The 19033-nt window shown below is 41.9% G+C and overlaps 2 protein-coding genes across 2 annotated transcripts in view; one reads left to right on the top strand and one right to left on the bottom strand.

Moving 5' to 3' along the window:
- The window catches only part of actr8 (actin related protein 8), a 60602-nt gene extending 43675 nt beyond the window's left edge, over positions 1-16927 (bottom strand). The window contains exons 1-4 of the mRNA XM_060931655.1: positions 16760-16927; positions 1976-2146; positions 1667-1777; positions 1451-1555 (exon numbers count right to left, since the gene is read on the bottom strand). Of these exons, the coding sequence (XP_060787638.1) occupies positions 1451-1555; positions 1667-1777; positions 1976-2146; positions 16760-16885 (513 nt within the window). The 5' untranslated portion in view covers positions 16886-16927. The remainder of the gene's footprint in view (positions 1-1450; positions 1556-1666; positions 1778-1975; positions 2147-16759) is intronic.
- LOC132892673 (E3 SUMO-protein ligase ZBED1-like) lies at positions 4558-5783 on the top strand. The gene is made up of 2 exons (XM_060930988.1): positions 4558-5195; positions 5376-5783. The coding sequence occupies exons 1-2, from the start codon at positions 4572-4574 to the stop codon at positions 5781-5783; spliced, it is 1032 nt and encodes a 343-aa protein (XP_060786971.1). The 5' UTR covers positions 4558-4571.
- Positions 16928-19033: the final 2106 nt, after the last annotated feature.

Below are 19033 nucleotides of genomic sequence, written 5' to 3' on the forward strand. Positions count from 1 at the left end.
AGCCCCAATATCTCAAAAACTAAAGAAAAAAAAAAAGATATGAGGCTAAAATTTTGTATGGTGTTTACCGGGAATAACAACAGTTTGTGAAAGTATGAAAGAAACCGGAGACGGTCAGTCAGGAACATTTTCTGAAATCTGGTGGTTTGAGAGGGATTTACCCAACAGCATTCCACATGTTAACATGCTGCAGTTAAGAATTTATCAAAGCTACTATGCAATTGCAGGCTTTTCAGTTACATGAAACCTGCGACGGATAACGTCGTAGGCGCCCAAAATATGCTACCAAAAGTAAAAATGCTGATTAAATAAAGTTGGCTGCATAAAACCCAATGTCTTGACTTTCTTCTTTAAAAACACCGAAATTAGCGAGAATTAGCATGTATTTCTCGTAATTGACGCAAAAGCCGCACCATTCCCATGTTGTTCCAGGTTCGTCGAACTAGCCATAAGCCTCGCGCAGAGCACAAATTCTCTATCAATGGCAAATGGCACGCCACGATTTTGTGGCGGAGCGAGACTCGCGTACCAATGACCAGAGCAGGATTTCCACATTAGGTAAAGCTTCTTTCTTCTTCTTCTTCTTTTATATTGTTTTATGGCAGTTGGCAAACAGCTTTTAGGTGCATTACCGCCACCTTCTGGACTGGAGTGTGAACCAGAACGTTTACTACCCTATTGTGCTAAATTCTCCTAATAATTCCTGTATCATTTAAAAACCTAAAAACAGCCCTAGATCCCACATCTCTGATACCTAGTGTCATATGATTTAAATCAGGTAAAAGACTGAATAAAAGAGCTATTCAGGGCACAACTGTGTGTATTTAAGATACAGCTTGCATCTTAAATACAGACAGTCGTGTGGGTGGAATCAGTGACTTGGAGCTTGGTCCTCTTGTTGCTGGTCGTCTTAGACACTGGCCTTTCATTTAAACTGAGATCTTTTACCTGACTACATACTGTGAATTGCGCTGCCGATTCTTGTGATGTGACTGAAAAACCTTTTGTGTCGCAGGCCCACTACAGGTTTGTCTCCTTGATGGCAAAAGTGGAGAACTTGCTTTTTCATTCACAGGCTCCTTTCCTCTAGGCTCTCCTCAGGCCCCAACACATATTTTAAATACTAACTGTATTTTAATTATTTTTGTCATGTACATCAAGAGGGATTAATGCTGTAGACATTTTGCAATAAAAGGTAAAAATAACATGAATAAATAAATAAATCTATGAATAACTTTGTAGCTAAAAAAAAGCAGCAGCAGGTTTAAACACAGAGCGCTGGGAAAACAGCACTTTGCGTGTGCAGAAAAGCCCAAATTACCCTGTATCACGATGGAAAAAGCCCAAATTCAGAAATACAGGATGTAGCCCAAAATGATGTAATTGAAAGGCCTGACTCGAGTTTGATTTTGTAGTGTTTACTGTATTTGTCTTATGACAGTGCTCTCACCTCGTCTCCTACTAAATACTCTGGCTTGTGAATGGTATTAGTCCATTTCTGCCTCGAATTAGGATCCAAAACAGCTGGACGGATTTGCCTGTTGTACACTCTAGCCTGCCAACACACAAACACACACTCGCTAATACTGTATCTCTACTCACAGGATCTTCTGAAGACTGCCTACACAAAAAAAAAACCAAAAAAAAAAAAAAAAAAAAACCATACTTGTTCTGCAGACACTGGAGTTCTTCTGGCCCCGTTGGACATCTTTTTAGACCAGATGGCCTGGTCCACCATCTTGAGGCCATTTTGCCGTTGCTCACCACTCTCTGGTCTCTAGAGATGACCAAGTAATGTGTTGAAAAAACAGATAGGAGCAGTAGTAAAGGACAGAAGCAGACAATCACCAAGACTTTTAGAATTTGCAGTTACTACAATCAGATTGCACATGTCAAAATCATTTGTGCATAATGCAGTAACTTCCTCAGTAAGTTACGAATGATCTGTTTGGAAGGGAAAGTGTTTCAAACTTACATTCAGGCCTTCTCGTATTAACCATGCATCCTCATAGCGCGTCTGACCAGGCTGTTTATGCCTACGGGCAATGACATGTGGAACAGTAAGGGGCAACGTGTCTGTAGCTCGGCCTATGCGGAGGGTCTGTGATCCAGGTTTGATCACCACCACAAAGTTGGTTTGAATTTGCTGAATGGAGAGAGTCATGAAATTCGCATTACATTGCAAGCATTCAAGGATTTCTTCCCCAGTACATTCTGAGCAGACAAGCACAACTTTTTTTTTTTTTAGTGTTAAAGGAGCTATGCAGAACCATGGCCTCACTTTTTGTTTATAAAATGCCCTGAGACCTCAAGAATGGCACAGGAATAGTTTTAGGCATCAACAATAAATCTAATATAGTAGTTTTTATGATTAAAATGATTCATATAGGTAGCGGTCTGAGTGAATGACCTTCACATCTGTGACGTCACCGTGGGAAGGCTATCGGTCTCATCGCCATTTCCGCTATACTAAAACACAGAGCTAACTGCAACTTCGAGCTTCCATTTTGAGCTAATTTACTGCCATGTCATGTAGATGTGTTGCTGGCAGGGGCAGCAACACGACAGAAGGTGGATTTATGTTGTATTCATGACCCAAGAATGCTCAAACTGCAAAAATTTGGACGCGCTTTGAGAGAAATTCACGGGCACATTAGGTGCCTACAAAGTGGCCTCTCCTCTGCTCTGCACATTTTACCGATTACTCATACGAGACCTCTGATCTGTTGAGGAGCGTTGGCTATAAGCCCGTATTGAGTGAGGGTGCAGTACCAACAATTAAAGGAAAAGAAAACTACAAGAAAAGGAAAGTAAGTTCAGTTGCACCAGTTCTCCCGGAGCATGAGCCGAGGGTTGTTGCCAAAACCTGGGACAGAACATTATCGCTCGGGCAGTGATAGAGCTGTGCAATATATCGTATTTAAATCGCGATAACGATATTGGCGTCAAACGATATGAAAATTAATAATACCGATTATAAACGATTTTTGTCATTTACCTGTACTGCCACGGCACCGGCGTGGCCGCGAATGGGTTAATCAAAACGCGGCGTGTGGTACGTCATTGACTTCAAAACTGCTCTGCAGTCTCGCGCGCTCTCTTCGGTCTCTGTGTTGAGTGAAGACATTAGCAAGCTAGAAATGGAAGATGCAGGAGAAGTATCAGTGCAGGCTCAGTTGGTCGCCAAAATAGGGAGAAGTTGTTCGGTAGTATGGGACCATTTCGGGTTTGAGGAGAAGGATGAAGACCAGAAAACAATTATATGCAGGATTTGCCGGCGAGTGGTGTCTGCGCCTTTTGCCAACACATCAAACTTATTCACACACCTCAAGGTAAACCACAGGGCAATTCACGATGACCTAGTAAAGAAAAAACAAAAAATGGACCAGGCCAACGTCGCTTCAACCAGCAAGACCACCCAGTCATCAATTCAAGGCACGCTGTACAACGCAACTCAGTACGCCACAAATTCAGAGAGGCACAAAGCATTGACCGAATCCATCGGCTATTTTCTAGCCAAAGATATGCAGGCTATCAATACAGTCGAGGGCGAGGGCTTTAAGAAAATGATCAGAGAGCTTGACAAATGCTATGCTCTGCCCTCTCGACATTATTTCACCAGAAATGTCCTGCCAGGGATGTACGAGAATTGCCGAGAGAAAGTTTCAAAAGAAGTGTTGGAAGCGGATCACTTCGCAGCAACAACGGATCTATGGTCTAGCCGTACAAGCGAACCATATATTAGCCTCACTGTGCACTTCATCGACAACGAGCTCAACTTAAAAGTAAAGTGTCTGCAGACGGCTTTCATGCCAGAAGACCATACGGGGCAAAACATCGCGGACATATTGAGGGAATCTCTGGCGCAATGGGGATTAGACGAAAGCAAGTTGGTCTGCATCACCACTGATAACGCAGCGAACGTTAACCTGGCTACACAAATCAATGGATGGACGAGGCTCCAATGTTTCGGGCATCGACTGCACTTGGCCATAGGTGAGTACTGAGTAGCTATTATTCCTTTGTTAAATGGGATAAGTGATGGTACCTAACCTCTGTCAACTGGACAACCGCTTTCTCGTGGTTGCGTTTTCGACCGCATCATTGCTAATAACTATAACTAGTTGACAACTTGAAGGTAGCTAGCTAGGCTGAACTTGTCGTTCTCTTCAAAACAAGCAAACAAACAAAAAACACGGACATTATGATAAAACATTCAGTCGACGAATTGGCTAAAATGTTCATAATGAAGTAAAGGAAGGCTTGTTTTGAAGACGAAACACTCTTTTGAATGAGCTACAGACAGCTGATTACCAAGTTGTTAACTGGTTATCAATTATGCTTTTGAGAAACGATGCACAGACTAACATTAAATGCATTGTGCTTTAATCTTATCTTTGCTTATCCTAATCTGAATGAGCTTTAAATCAGTTAGCTCGCTGTGGTATAATTCATTATTAGTCCTAGGTTTCCTCCAGTTCAGTCGTGGGTGGCCTTACAAGGCAAATAATGTGAAATACAAACTATTTTACACCTTTGTGTTTTTTTTTTCTTTAATCTTAGAAAATGCAATGAAGAATTCCGATGACAAGATCAGCCGTGCCATGGGAGTCTGTAAGAGGTTGGTCAGTAGCTTCAGCTACAGCTGGAAAAAGAAGAGGGAACTTGAAGAAGCCCAGAAGCAACTGAATCTGCCTCAGCACGCCCTCAAGACCGAATGCCCGACCAGATGGGGATCTAGACAGGCCATGGTCGCCAGAATCCTTGAGCAACAGAAGGCGATTGCCCAGGTCCTTTCCAATGACCGGAAACAACGACATCTATACCTCTCCTGGCAAGACATCGATGTACTGGAAGCTGTCAATAAGTCACTGGCCCCTCTGGTTGATTTCACAGACGCGCTGTCAGGAGAAAAATATGTGAGCATCTCTCTTGTGAAGCCAACACTGCATCTCTTCAATAACTCAGTCTTGAAAGATCAAGAAGATGACACACTGCTTGCCAAAACCATCAAGCATGACATACTGGGCTACCTCAATGAGAAATACAGTGGCAGTGAAACACAAGAGCTACTTGACATGGCGTCTGCCCTAGACCCAAGATTCAAGTTGAAGTATGTGGATGAAGACCAGAAGGAATCCATTGTGAGTCGAGTGAAACTGGAGCTGAGGGATGCCAGAGCTCCCAGTGCTATGGTAATAATAATTTAATTTATAACAATGCACCAATACAACATTATTGTTTAACTGTGTGGTATTATTATATGGTATATTATTATTACTATTATCATTACTGTTGTTGTTATTGCGTTGTATGTATTAATATATTAACACACATCTGTTGAATGTGTTTTTCTATGTGTTTTTGACTCTAAGGTGGAAGCCCCTTCAGTGACAACTGTGGCCCCTGCTGATACTGAGGATGCTGCTGGTACAGATGTTCCTAGCAAGAAGAGGAAGCTCCTGGCCAGCTTCTTCAAGGCCACTCCAGACCAGGGTGCAGGGCCTCACCTACAAGAAGACCAAGTAATTTCTCTCGAAGTCCAGTCTTACTTCCAGTCCGAAACAATAGATGCTGAGAAGGACCCGATGATATGGTGGAGAGATGCGAAGGCCATCTACCCACGTCTTTCAAAGCTTGCCAGAAAATACTTGTGTATACCTGCCACAAGTTCCTCTTCAGAGAGAGTTTTCAGCACTAGTGGGAACATTGTCACTTGCTTGCGAGCATCTTTGAAACCTGACCATGTCAACAGGCTGGTGTTTCTAGCAAAAAATCTTTAGCAGCATTTGCTAGTTCAGGACAGGTGCTCATTTCAAGTTCATTCCAAGTTCAATGGTGGGTGTTAACGAAAAAAATGTAACAAATACAAAAGTGGAACATTTTATTTTTGGATGCAGCATTCTTGGAAAAAAGTAGAACAAAGTCTATTTTTTATTTTCTTCATATAAATGTTTTTATATAAATATAGACATGTTTTGTATACATTGGAAACCTTACATTTTTTCTTAATATATTTATTTGTTTTGTTATAGTGAGAAATGCTTAATAAACCCCTTTAAGTGAGATAAACATGAGTTTTTTTTATTTCAAATTTGATTGTTTCAAAATGTGAGCTTATAGACCCTTTTTGTATGGCTATATCTAGGTGTTTTAGCAGGTATCATTTAGAAAATAATAAAATTTAGTCATAATACAAATATACTGTCTTCACAAAAAGGTCCCATAATATACACTAGGCTATGTGCTTAGCACTCAACAAGGTATAGAGGTAGACACAAGCCAGCAGAGGACGGTAGAATCAAAGCAAGTGCATGCCTAAATACTTTAATTTTGCAAACTAAATGGAAAAGCAAGAGATAAATTGGAGGAATTTGAGTCCATCCTCTTTGAGTTGGCGCAAGCCTTACACGAATCGGCAAAAAAAAAAAAAAATATCGTTTAAAATATCGTGATATCAATATTGACTGAAAATATCGCAATATTGATATTTCCCAATATCGAGCAGCCCTAGGCAGTGACCTCTCCGTGGTTGTTGCTAAAACCGGTGACATCCCATCTCAGGTTTTAGTAATTGCCTGAGCCAAGCAGTAATGGCAGAGTACTCAGTATGGAGAAAATGGAGAATGAGTGGACCAGCCGTCCGATTTCTCCGCTGGATATGCTTACCTCAGCAGCAATATCTAGGGATGCACCGATACCGGCATCAGTCCGATATCTCAGTAATATACTCGTTAAACATTTGCCGATACCATGCACCGATACCATTATTAGACGGCAGTACACATCACTGGTCACGTTCAGGATTCCATTTGTTGTTCTACCTCATTTCAATGTCTAGGGGGAGACAAAGAGTCAGGAAAATGAATTAGAATTAGAACGAAGAGACAGAGAAGAAGAAGCTGCAAGTCAGATGCTCAAACATGCGCAATCATGTCGTCGTCGGGCTCAGCAGTTTGGGAGTATTTTCGTGTTAGGGAGGACGACAGGGGTAAGGCGGATTGCAAGTTATGTAGTGCCAAGGTATCGAGGGGTGGGAGGGAAAACACTTCGTTTAATATGAGCAATTTGATCAAACATTTGAAGACACACCATGGTGACCAGTACGCCGAGTTCACGCAGGCTAGCAGCCGCCAAAAGCAGCCTACTTTGAATGAAGTCTTACTGAAGCGGGAGAAAATGTCCAAAGATAGCCCTCGGGCAAAAAAAATTACAGAGGCACTTACCCAGTATATTGCGCTGGACGACCAACCAATTTCAGTCGTTGACGATATTGGGTTTCAGCGTCTTATAGACATTCTTGAGCCCAGATACGAGCTACCCAGTCGTTGCTACATCACAGATGTGATGTTGCCTAAAGTGTTCGATGTCGTCAAAGCTCACGTGGTCATTGGTGCATGAGGTCAAATCAATAAGTTTTACGACCGACATTTGGAGCAGCAGTGTCTGCTCAATGTCACTACTAAGTTTGACAGCCCAATGGATGAGGCGTTTACTCGTCATCAAGTTATACTCCACACGAGACCATTTCGAGGCCACCACACAAGCTTGGCTATAGTGGAGATATTCATTGACATGCTACAGCTCTGGGGGATTCAAAAAAATTTCAGTTCATGTTGTCCTCCACGACAACGCTAAAAATATGATTCGGGGCATGAGTGATGCTGGACTACCGAGCCCGTGTTGCGCTGCTCACTCTCTCCAGCTCGTGGTTAATGAGGGTCTACTGTCACAGAGGAGTGTAGCTGATGCGGTGGCAGTGGGTCGTAGGATAGTTGGACATTTTAAAAAGTCTCCTCTAGCCTACTCCAAACTCAGACATCCAGGTGGCAATGAACCAGCCTCCAAAACGCCTCCAACAGGACGTACTAACTCGCTGGAATAGCACGTTCTACATGATTCAGTCCTTGATTGAACAAAAACGGGCATTGGGGACTTACACATCCGAAAACGACATAGACAACCTCAGCACCAACCAATGGACACTGCTGGAGAAAACAGCTACAGTTCTAGGTCCGTTTGAGGAGTTGACACGCAGAGTAAGCTCATCCGACGCAACGGCGGGAGATGTAATTCCTGCCATCACAGTGCTGCAGCGATTCCTGTCTAGAGAGACGGACGAGGACCATGGAATCAAAACAATGAAGGTGACCTTGGCTGCTGCTGTCAAGACGAGATTCGCCGAAATCGAAGGAAACCCTCTCTATATCATCGCAACCTTACTTGACCTGAGGTAGGCCTTGTGTGTGTGCGCGCGCGCGCGCGAGAGAGAGAGAACGAAAAGCTTCAGCTCTAACAAAAGTGACGTTACTTTGCAGAGACTCATTATGCATGTATATGTTACAGCTACATAAATACAGATTATCTAACTACCGGTAAATGTTTTCTTTGTTCAGGTACAAAACTGGATTTTTCTCCAGAACCAACACTTCCACAATGGCCAAGGATATGCTGCTACTTGAGTTGCAGAAAATTACGGAGGAGGGCACGCGCAAGATGTACAGGAGCCACCCACCAAAACAGCACGCACAGACCAGACCAGCAGCAGCTGCCTGTCTTGACCGTATCTTCAATGAAATTGCAAATGAGCAGGCAGCAGTAGCACTCACCCCAGGCATTGTATGCTGTACTGCGCAATTAGAGACATACCTTGGGGAGCCTCCTTTGGCTTGTGGGGACGATCCACTACAATATTGGAAGGTTAACTAATGCCGCTTTTCCACTACAAACGCGGCTGAGCCGGGCTGAGCCGTGCCGTGTTGGGCTGAGCGGGGCTGTTGGAGTTGCATTTCGACTACAACCGTGCTGAACCGTGCTGGCTGGAAGTGGGTGGACACATTGGGTGGAGTTAGCGAAAGTGGGTGGACATCACGTGATGTCATTAGGCGGCGCAAACAGTGACATCAGTGAGCTTTTAAGCCGTAGTCTCACGACCCGAATAGTAAACAATAAACATGGAGGACATGGAGTCGTTAGTGTTGCTGGTCTTGGTGCTGTGGCTTGTTGTCACCGACAACGCCAACAGATACTGGCAAGAGCGTATAGATGAGGCGAGGCGCATAAGGCTTCAGAAATTCTCGTAATTCGTAATTCTTCTTCTTCCGGGTTTACGGTGTTTACAGATCCCAGGGTGCTCGCGGGGCGTGTGTGGGCATGTGAGGACACTCCTCCTCACCAATCAGTGCACAGGGGAGTGTCTGCTCACGCCCCCAGCCTCACTCGGCTCGCTTTGGCTCGCTTCAGCCCTACTCCAAAACCGTGCGAGTTTTGGGGGCTAAGCAGGGCTGAAGCGAGCCGAGTCGTGCTGTTCTTTGGTAGTCGGAACGCGAGCCGTGTCGGGCTGAAGTGAGCTGAAGCGAGCTGAAAAAGGGTAGTGGAAAAGGGCCAAAAGTTAGGTTTCCTACTTTGGCCAAAATGGCTTGCAGATACCTCTCAGCACCTTGCAGTAGTGTTGAAAGCGAGCGGCTGTTTAGCTCAGCAGCAAACATTGTGAACGAAGTAGAAACAGGCTGACACCTGAACATGCAGAGATGATTTTGTTCCTTAAAAAAAATCTGCCTCTTGCATTCTTTTAAAAAAAAAAAAAAGCATAGGGCATAGTTCAGTGTGAGTTGAAAAGTTATTTCACAGCAATCCCTGATAATTAACATTTGTTTAATTTAAATACGTGCATGTAATTTACTTTTTGTTTAATTGACAAGCCCTTTAGACATGTCAGAATGTTCAAAAAAGTGCCTCTTAAAGAAAAAGCACAGGCCTGTGTCAGAGGCTGCAACATGTGTGCTGTTAGTCTTTTGTTTAATTAAGACGGCAATAGATACCATTAAAGTGATTCCCTATTTGTTCAAAGCTGGATAAAGTGTTCAGTTGATACCAGTAGCGGCTGGCTTTTGTAAAAGTGAGGGAGGAAGGAATGCTTGGTTGAAGGTCACGGGCCCCAATGCGACCGCACCTGCTGGACCGGCTATAGTTACACGCACGGGTTGAGTTGATAATAGTTGAAAAACCTATCATTTTAACGGGGTGTGTACACTTTTTATAGCTGCTGTACACATTACTTTCAGGTGTTCAACACATCTTTCTCTTTCAAAATTCTCTCAAAATCTTCCGTATTTAATGAAGCAAACCTGGCGGCCATGTTTGTAGCTCAGCCCATGGAAGGGTTTTGCAAGCAAAACATTCACCACGTCCTCTGTTTCCATTACTTTATTCATAGAATATTTATAACATAGTCAATCCACTTCCACCTCGCCGTTCTCACTCTGACTGCCGAAGTGCCCAAGTCACCGGATCTAGAAGTTAAGTTTGATAAGATAACCCCTCCCCCCAGGCAGCTAAGGCCTCTACTTATTGGTTCATTGCGCAACTAGGGCTGCAGCCTATTGGTTGATATTTTGTAGCACTTGTCAGATCTCTTAGCTAGTCCCACCCTCTTAGAGGAGGATTTTCCTCCTCTCTCTCATTGAAGTCTATGTTAACCACGAGCCGCCAGTGCCGGAGACTGTTTGAATCGGAGTGAATGGGAGCCGAAGGGAGGAAGATCCTCCGTGCAGTAATTTCTAATAGCGAGCGATAGGGGGTGCTAATGTAATTTCACCCAGAGAAACAAATATAATGTACATGTCGTATTTGGCAGTAAAATAGTAATATTCAAGGACAGCAATTCATTAAATTGGTCAAGACAATTTCAACTTTTTATTCTTAGAATTTTTAAGGAGGATCTTCCTCCCTCTCCTCACTGGAGAAGCCACCTGTGGTTGATACTCACTGTCTGGTAAGTGCTAACTATGCATAGAAATTCATAAAGAGAATAAAAAGAATAAGAAAATCTGGCTTTCCATTTATTTTCATTGTATGATGGGGGCGGGGGTAGTATCGGTACTCGGTATCGGCAAGTACAGAAATTACTGTACTCGTATCGGTTTTCAAAAAAAGTGGTATCGGTGCATCCCTAGCAATATACCTTACGTGGAAAAAGCAAATTAACGGAGAACTGAACGAACAACTGAAAGCCAGATTGTTTCAAAACAATCAGCCACAAGATCGGCCTTCAAGAAGCGAGAACACAGACGGGTAAGCTCCGACTCTCATTTGGATACAAAACACCATGTTGTTTACCTGCATTTAGATTAATACATATAACTTGTACTGTGTGTTTAAGTTACCGGTATAAGATTATTTAATTTGCTTCAGAATGTAATTGTCTCATTTCATCTGATTATTTAATTAGCCTTTTACGTTTTATCAGTGAAAATGCATGCATGTTGCATAAAAGTTATAACACCTATCCTGTTTTAATGAGTCAACCCACAATCAATGAAGTCAAGTCAGTCTTAATTAAGCAAGCCGATAACGGTATTTCTTACTTTCACCATAAGTTTTTATTTATATGACTTTGGTCCGTAGCCATAAAAGGCCTCGGCCTTAAAACCGGTTCCTGCTGTGACGTCACACACTCAGGGCTGGTTGGCTCAGCAGGGCAGCTCCAATGCCAACTTTGCAGTCGATTTTAACTCTCAAATATATATCTTTATTCCCATTTATGCAGCATACAAGAGTCAAGGATGGAGATACTATCCACTCAAATGTATTTAAAAATAAAGGTTCTGCGTATCTCTAACATTTAAGCACACAGATTTAATACCAGGTTAAATATGCACTAGGTGGCACACTGGTGCAGTGGATAACATTGTCCCATCACAGCTTCAGGGTCTCTGGTTTGATCCTGAGCTCAGGTTACTGTCTGTGTACAGAGTTTCTGTGGATTTCTTCTGGCTTCTTCCCTTAACCTCCAAAAAACATGTAAGTAGGTGTGGAAGCAGTTACAAAAGATATATGAATGATTGTCACATGTACACTCAAGCATAGTGAAATTCCTCCTCTGCATTTAACCCATCTGAAGCCATGAACACACAAGTGAGCAATGAGCGCGCGTGCGCACACATCCAGGGTAATGGGCAGCTATTGAGGTTTTTCACTCACGTGACCAAGTCATGTGACGCTGCCATTTTGGACGGCACGGCTCGAATCAGTTTGAATGCGAGGAAGGCGACAAACGAAAAACATAAAAGAAAAAGGAGCGAGATGCAGAAAACACCTTCACTATCCAGCGACGTAGGGCATTTACAGGGCGAGCAGAGGGAGAGGTATTTGCAAAAATTGAGGTTAGCAGGCTTAGAGAACAACGTTTACCTGCTTCCACCAGGATTGTTCACTGACGTACGGAAGTACACGAAGCCCTCGTCTTTACCTGACTTCGGCCCACGTGATTTGTATACCCATGTTGTTAAAAACCCATCGCCATGCACAGGTATTGATCTGAAAGCGTATAAGAGTTTGGATGCCTACAAATATTTTGTGTCAGGCTGGGTAACATGCCTACATCAGCGGGTCGTCCCTGGAGCCGGTGGTCGCCATCTTATTACAGCTAAGGTTTGTTCACATTTTCATTTACTTTCGGTCCTCAGGATAAACAAAATGTTATTAAAATGTCATTGAAATAACTTCTTAGTCTGTTGAGACATGGCCCGTTATAAATTTGCTGTTATCAGGCAATGACCAAGAACTGTATTATTAGGGTCGGTGTAGTTGTAGCAGTGTATTAGCAACTAGCTGTTAGCACTAGCTAATGTCAACAACATCATAGCTGGTATGTTACTGTAGCAATGTTTACGTTCAGTCATTTGGATGACTGTTAAAACCTTTCAGCCTCAAGTTTTTCCTTTACTGGATTTACTAGTTTACTGAGCTAGCGCGCTAGCCGGCCGATGGCCGGCCGGCACGCGCGCTCAGTAAACTAGTAAATCCAGTAAAGGAAAAACTTGAGGCTGAAAGGTTTTAACAGTCATCCAAATGACTGAACGTAAACATTGCTACAGTAACATACCAGCTACTGTTGTTGACATTAGCTAGCTTGACGTTCAAAATGGCGGACACCGGGGCGTCACGTGACCCTGTGACGTCAGGCGAAATACCTCAATACTACAGCACCCAGGGAGCAGTTGGGAGTTACGGTAGGTGCCTTGCTCAAGAGCACTTCAGTCATGATACAGATGGAGGGGAAAGTGCTGTTCATTCACTCAACTCCCTTCACATTTTTTTCTGCTGGACCCAGGAATCACACCGGCGACCAAGGCTGCTTATCTTACCTTACTAGTTCTGTTTTTATAACCCTGGTCCTCCTGTAACTTTTGCACCATTTGTTTACTGCCATGAGGTCACTTTGCACCGTGAGAGTTTTTGGTTATTTATCTATCAAAATCTCATCTCATCTCATTATCTCTAGCCGCTTTATCCTTCTACAGGGTCGCAGGCAAGCTGGAGCCTATCCCAGCTGACTACGGGCGAAAGGCGGGGTACACCCTGGACAAGTCGCCAGGTCATCACAGGGCTGACACATAGACACAGACAACCATTCACACTCACACCTACGGTCAATTTAGAGTCACCAGTTAACCTAACCTGCATGTCTTTGGACTGTGGGGGAAACCGGAGCACCCGGAGGAAACCCACACGGACACGGGGAGAACATGCAAACTCCACACAGAAAGGCCCTCGCCGGCCCCGGGGCTCGAACCCAGGACCTTCTTGCTGTGAGGCGACAGTGCTAACCACTACACCACCGTGCCGCCTCTATCAAAATCAATCTTCCATTCAATACTGCCACTTTTGCACAGTTCTTATCTTCATTTATCACAATTGTTTTTAGCACTATTATTTCACATGTACAAAGCACATTTTATATATCATTAAATTTTTTTCTCTCTATATTGTAGTCAGCTTGTTCTTCAGATTTTTAAAAAATTCTATTTTATGTTGTACAGTGTGTCCCCCCACCTCAAAAGTATTAGCACCCATTGTAGAAAGGGGGAAACCATATGGGTTGTTTTACAATCAGGGTACAAAGTTTGTGTCACAGGGGTCCAAAATTCAAATTGATTCAAACTGGTTATTGTACCAGTTTTTAAGTGAAGGACAAGTTAAAGAACAGAGAGGCATGTGTGATAGTTTGTATTATAACAAGATTAAGTGTCGCTTTAAGCAGGGCTGGGAGAAACAAATGAAGTGATTCTCGGAGAGGACTTTTTTTTTTTTTGACAATTTAGAATCCACTCCTTCCATAGTGCTTTTAAATATAAGGCTGTAAGCTTTGTGTTAGTTGTCTCTAATATTTGTCCCAATATCTTGACCACATTTTAGGATGAAAATAATCATTTTAGACATGTTATTTTATATTGAAAAATTAGCTGTCTCGGAGAGGACTTTTTTTGACACAATTACATACTAATTTGATCAAAATAGTCTGAAAACTTACTGGCATTCAACATTAAGACTTAACTATGTTTCCAATGATATGGAACCAAATATGTGTTTTATGGTATAAAGAATGATTTAAGTGCATCCCTTTTGGAGCTACCTGTGGTCAAAAAAGCACTTTTTCTAAATGACACGAGTAATTTTGCTAAATATGACACATATTGCCATACATTCACCAAAAATAATGTTATCACCAAATGTTTTTTTTTTTTTGCATGGTAAATAGAGCTCTCACAGCCTAGGGCTACAATAAAACAACCAAGTTTATTTAGTCAAGCCTTTTGATATTGAAGATAAGTCTTAAATGTGATTTTTGAGTTACCTCTGAGTTACATGGAGTCAACAGGAAATCTTTTGGTGGAGAGGGTGGAGACCTCGACTGGCTATCGTAGCCTGCAGGGAATCGGCCGTCAGACATTCTGTCGCATGTCCCAGACCCGGTGAAATGTAACTGAATTGTCTTGGCCAGCCCTAAGGGTCCCATCTGCATCTCATCATTGCTGAGGAGTGTGCTCCCATCACCCAATCAAGCATCCAGCCAGAGCAGGTTATACTTAACCATATTAACATGCCATTGTTGTGTATTATGCCTGATGTCAAGACTCTCGTCTCTGCGAGCCTACCACACAGATTTAATACTTGTGTCATTTTTAGGGCATACCTAACAACCTGTTTTCTCTCTCCCCCCCCAATCTGTCCCTCTGAGACCCCGTCCACACGTAGCCGGGTATCTGCTAAATCGAAGATATTTTTCTACGTTTTGGCCTGTCATCCACATGAAAACACATCAAAAACGAATATTTAAAAAAAACTCCGGGCAAAGTGAAGATTTTTGAAAACTCCGTGTATGCCTTTTCGTGTAGGCAGAGATAACTGGAGGTTTGCGTTTTAGAACGTCACAATCTGCGCCAAAAAAATGACAAATCTGCCCTGACGTCAAACGTGCGACCTTTGTTTACTGCAGAAGCCAGATTAAGCATAGACAAAGAGTAATGAATCGGAGTAGTGCCTTGAAAGCGTTAATTATTGTGCAGGTGCTATTTACATGTTTAATTTTAGAAGCCCAACTACTGATAAGATTCCCAATCAACGTTTTCTTGCGTCTTTTGAAGTTTATACTCCAAAATTGTGTTTAGAAGCAATTCTGTCTCCGAGTCTGTCCAGACGAACGAGCTTGGCGTCATGTTTTATGTTTAGGCGGAAGTGACGCCAACAGAGGGCTATTCTGATGTGATTAGGGGGTAGGATTTGGGGAAATAATGCCATCTACAGGTTTGGAATGCTTATGAATGTGATTGAAAACGCAGATGTTTGGTTATGTGTGGAAGGGATTTTTTTCGAAGACGAGATGGTGTGGATAAAACATTTTTATAAACAGAGGGGGGGAAAATATTCGGTTTTAAAAATACCCGGCTACGTGTGTACATGGCCTGAGTTACATGTTGGTCCTAAGATTGAGATGCTGGCCTCTTCTGCCCCTCGGACCTGCTTGATTCATCCTGGTGCCCTGTGTCTGGTCGGAGTTTTATCGCACCGCTCCTGTGAAGGACGGCCCCATGAGGACAGTTGAGGGTTATACCTGGAGGACGCTCTGGACTCTTACAGTAATGCTTTTATGGCTGAGGACTACAGTTGTCTTGCTAACTTTAGGACTGCAGTTATCATGAACAGTTTTGCACTCAAGTTTCCATCAATGAAGAGTTACATCATCAACGAAACTGTCTTCATGTTAAAACTGTTAATGTTATAATCATGCTGTCTGTTGTCGCCCAAATGAGGATGGGTTCCCTTTTGAGTCTGGTTCCTCTCGAGGTTTCTTCCTCATGTCGTCTGAGGGAGTTTTTCCTTGCCACCGTTGCCACAGGCTTGCTCATTGGGGATAGATTAGGGATAAAATTAGCTCATGTTTTAAAGTTGTTCAAATTCTGTAAAGCTGCTTTGCGACAATGTTCATTGTTAAAAGCGCTATACAAATAAACTTGACTTGAATGTTTAGCTTGCGTACCCTGATTGTAAAACAACCCTCATGTTAGTTGCAACACTGCATTTTTGGTAGACTGTTTTCTAACCTGTGGAAAGGCTCACGGAAAAGATTAAGCATTCATCAGCCTATTTGTTCAAAATCAAGAATTTTAAGACGTGTATGTATGCAACTAGATAATTAAGCAGTTTAATCATTTAATTGAAATAGCATACATTTTCAGAAGGCACTAAGACAGCTGATGCTTATTTACTGACAGCTCACCTAGCTACTGGAGTTAGTTAGATAACCTAAATAACCTAGTTATCTAGTTAGTTACATAAAACTCCAGCTTTGATTGTCTATTTTGTCTCAGCACTCAAATATCACCCTCGAATTGATGCAGAAACTTGATATCTGTTAACAAAGTGGAGAAACAGAACAGAGCACTCTGCTGGCTAACGCAATAATAGATTCACTTACCTCTTGTAAAGGCTCTGGGATAACAGGAGGAACAACGGGTCGTTTAACTCCTCGTTGTTCCTTTTCTTTCTCTTTTTCTCGGTCTTTTTCTTTTTCATGCTCCTGCTCCCTCTCTGCTTGTGTCATTATCCACCACGTTACTAGCGCAAAACAACTTTAAGGTTTTATGGCGGTTGGCAAGCCAACTTAAAGGTGAATTACTGCCACCTACTGGGCTGGAGTGTGGAACAGACGCTATAAGGGAGAAAAAAGAAAAGGGGAAAAAACCGAATCGGTGCCATTTCCGTCCCTAGAAAATTATATGTATAAATGCACATAAAAAGTACTTTAAAATACATTTCCTTATTACGCAGAATGTCCTGCACATTGATCTGATTCCAAATTTAAGATATATAATTGTAAGGATGAATAAAAACTACCTAAAACACTGAAAAATAGCATGTGTTACCTGTCCCCACACTCTATGCTTAACTATGAAATATTATGATTAAAATCCTTCAGAAACAGTATTTCTTTTGCACTGTTGTGTGACTCCATATTCTATCCATGGTTTAAATATATTTTTTTCATAAGAAATCCACAATATCTTAGTTAAGATACACATTTTAGTCGTGTCCCTGGGTTTTCACTCAGTCCTGTTACCCAAACATATTACCCCATCTGACAAACTTGGAACATTCCATAAATCACATGCTCAACAGGAAGTTACATCAGTTGTGTCTTCTGAAGGCCATGGGAAGACCAAAAGTTAGTTCTCTCATTTACTTTTCTGTATATTTGATTTTTTTTTAACTTTGACTGATAAGGTCAATGTCAACATACTGTCCTGTTACTTAAATTATTTCTTAGATGATATTTGTTTATTTTAAAAATACAGATTTTTGGTAAATCACTAGAATGTGCTAAGTGTGGTCATGCTATTAGCGATGACACCATGTGGCTTAATTCCATGTATTAGCTAATCCTAGGCTAAAAACTCAGTCCTGTTACTTTCAGTCCTGTTACTCATATAAAGAGTATGCAGCCATCTTTGACTTCCAAACCTTGTAAAAAAAAATAAATAACATAGCCTGAGGTTGACCAATACACATTTTGAATAGTTAAATATGTGTGTTATAATAAATCAGTGTTGAAAAGGTATAACAAATTAAGTTTAATTTGGGAGTGGTACAACAAGCAAATGGCACCCATTCGGTGGAATGTCCCTTATATTCTTTTAACTAATTCTGAATCTTTCAGAAAGTTGATAATGTAACAAAACATCTGATTTGATGCTCTCCCTAATAAACCAGGTAAAGTGAAATTGTGATGATAAACCATTCTGAGAGATTTATAAAGCTCATTTCTCTCACGTTCATATTTCTTACAGTGAAGTATTACATGCTCGACTGATTCCAGATGGCTACAGTATTCATAATTTCCGGTTGGGTGTTTGCCTATTTTGTTCAGAAAATCGTTACAGTGGTGCTTGAAAGTTTGTGAACCCTTTAGAATTTTCTATATTTCTGCATAAATATGACCTAAAACAAGATAGGATTTTCACACAAGTCCTAAAAGTAGATAAAGAGAACCCAGTTAAACAAATGAAACAAAAATATTCTACTTGGTCATTTATTTATTGAGGAAAATGATCCAATATTACATATCTGTGAGTGGCAAAAGTATGTGAACCTTTGCTTTCAGTACCTGGTGTGACCCCCTTGTGCAGCAATAACTGCAACTAAACGTTTGCAGTAACTGTTGATCAGTCCTGCACACCGGCTTGGAGGAATTTTAGCCCATTCCTCCGTACAGAACAGCTTCAACTCTGGGATGTTGGTAGGTTTCCTCACATGACCTGCTCGCTTCAGGTCCTTTTGCAACATTTCGATTGGATTAAGGTCAGGACTTTGACTTGGCCATTCCAAAACATTAACTTTATTCTTCTTTAACCATTCTTTGGTAGAATGACTTGTGTGTTTAGGGTTGTTGTCTTGCTGCATGACCCACCTTCTTTTGAGATTCAGTTCATGGACAGATGTCCTGACATTTTCCTTTAGAATTCGCTGGTATCATTCAGAATTCATTGTTCCATCAATGATGGCAAGCCGTCCTGGCCTAGATGCAGCAAAACAGGCCCAAACCATGATACAACCACCACCACCATGTTTCACAGATGGGATAAGGTTCTTATGCTGGAATGCAGTGTTATCCTTTCTCCAAACATAACACTTCTCATTTAAACCAAAAAGTTCTATTTTGGTCTCATCCATCTACAAAACATTTTTCCAATAG

Source organism: Neoarius graeffei, chromosome 10, assembly GCF_027579695.1.
Source record: "Neoarius graeffei isolate fNeoGra1 chromosome 10, fNeoGra1.pri, whole genome shotgun sequence".
In the NCBI taxonomy this organism is placed as follows: Eukaryota; Metazoa; Chordata; class Actinopteri; order Siluriformes; family Ariidae; genus Neoarius; species Neoarius graeffei.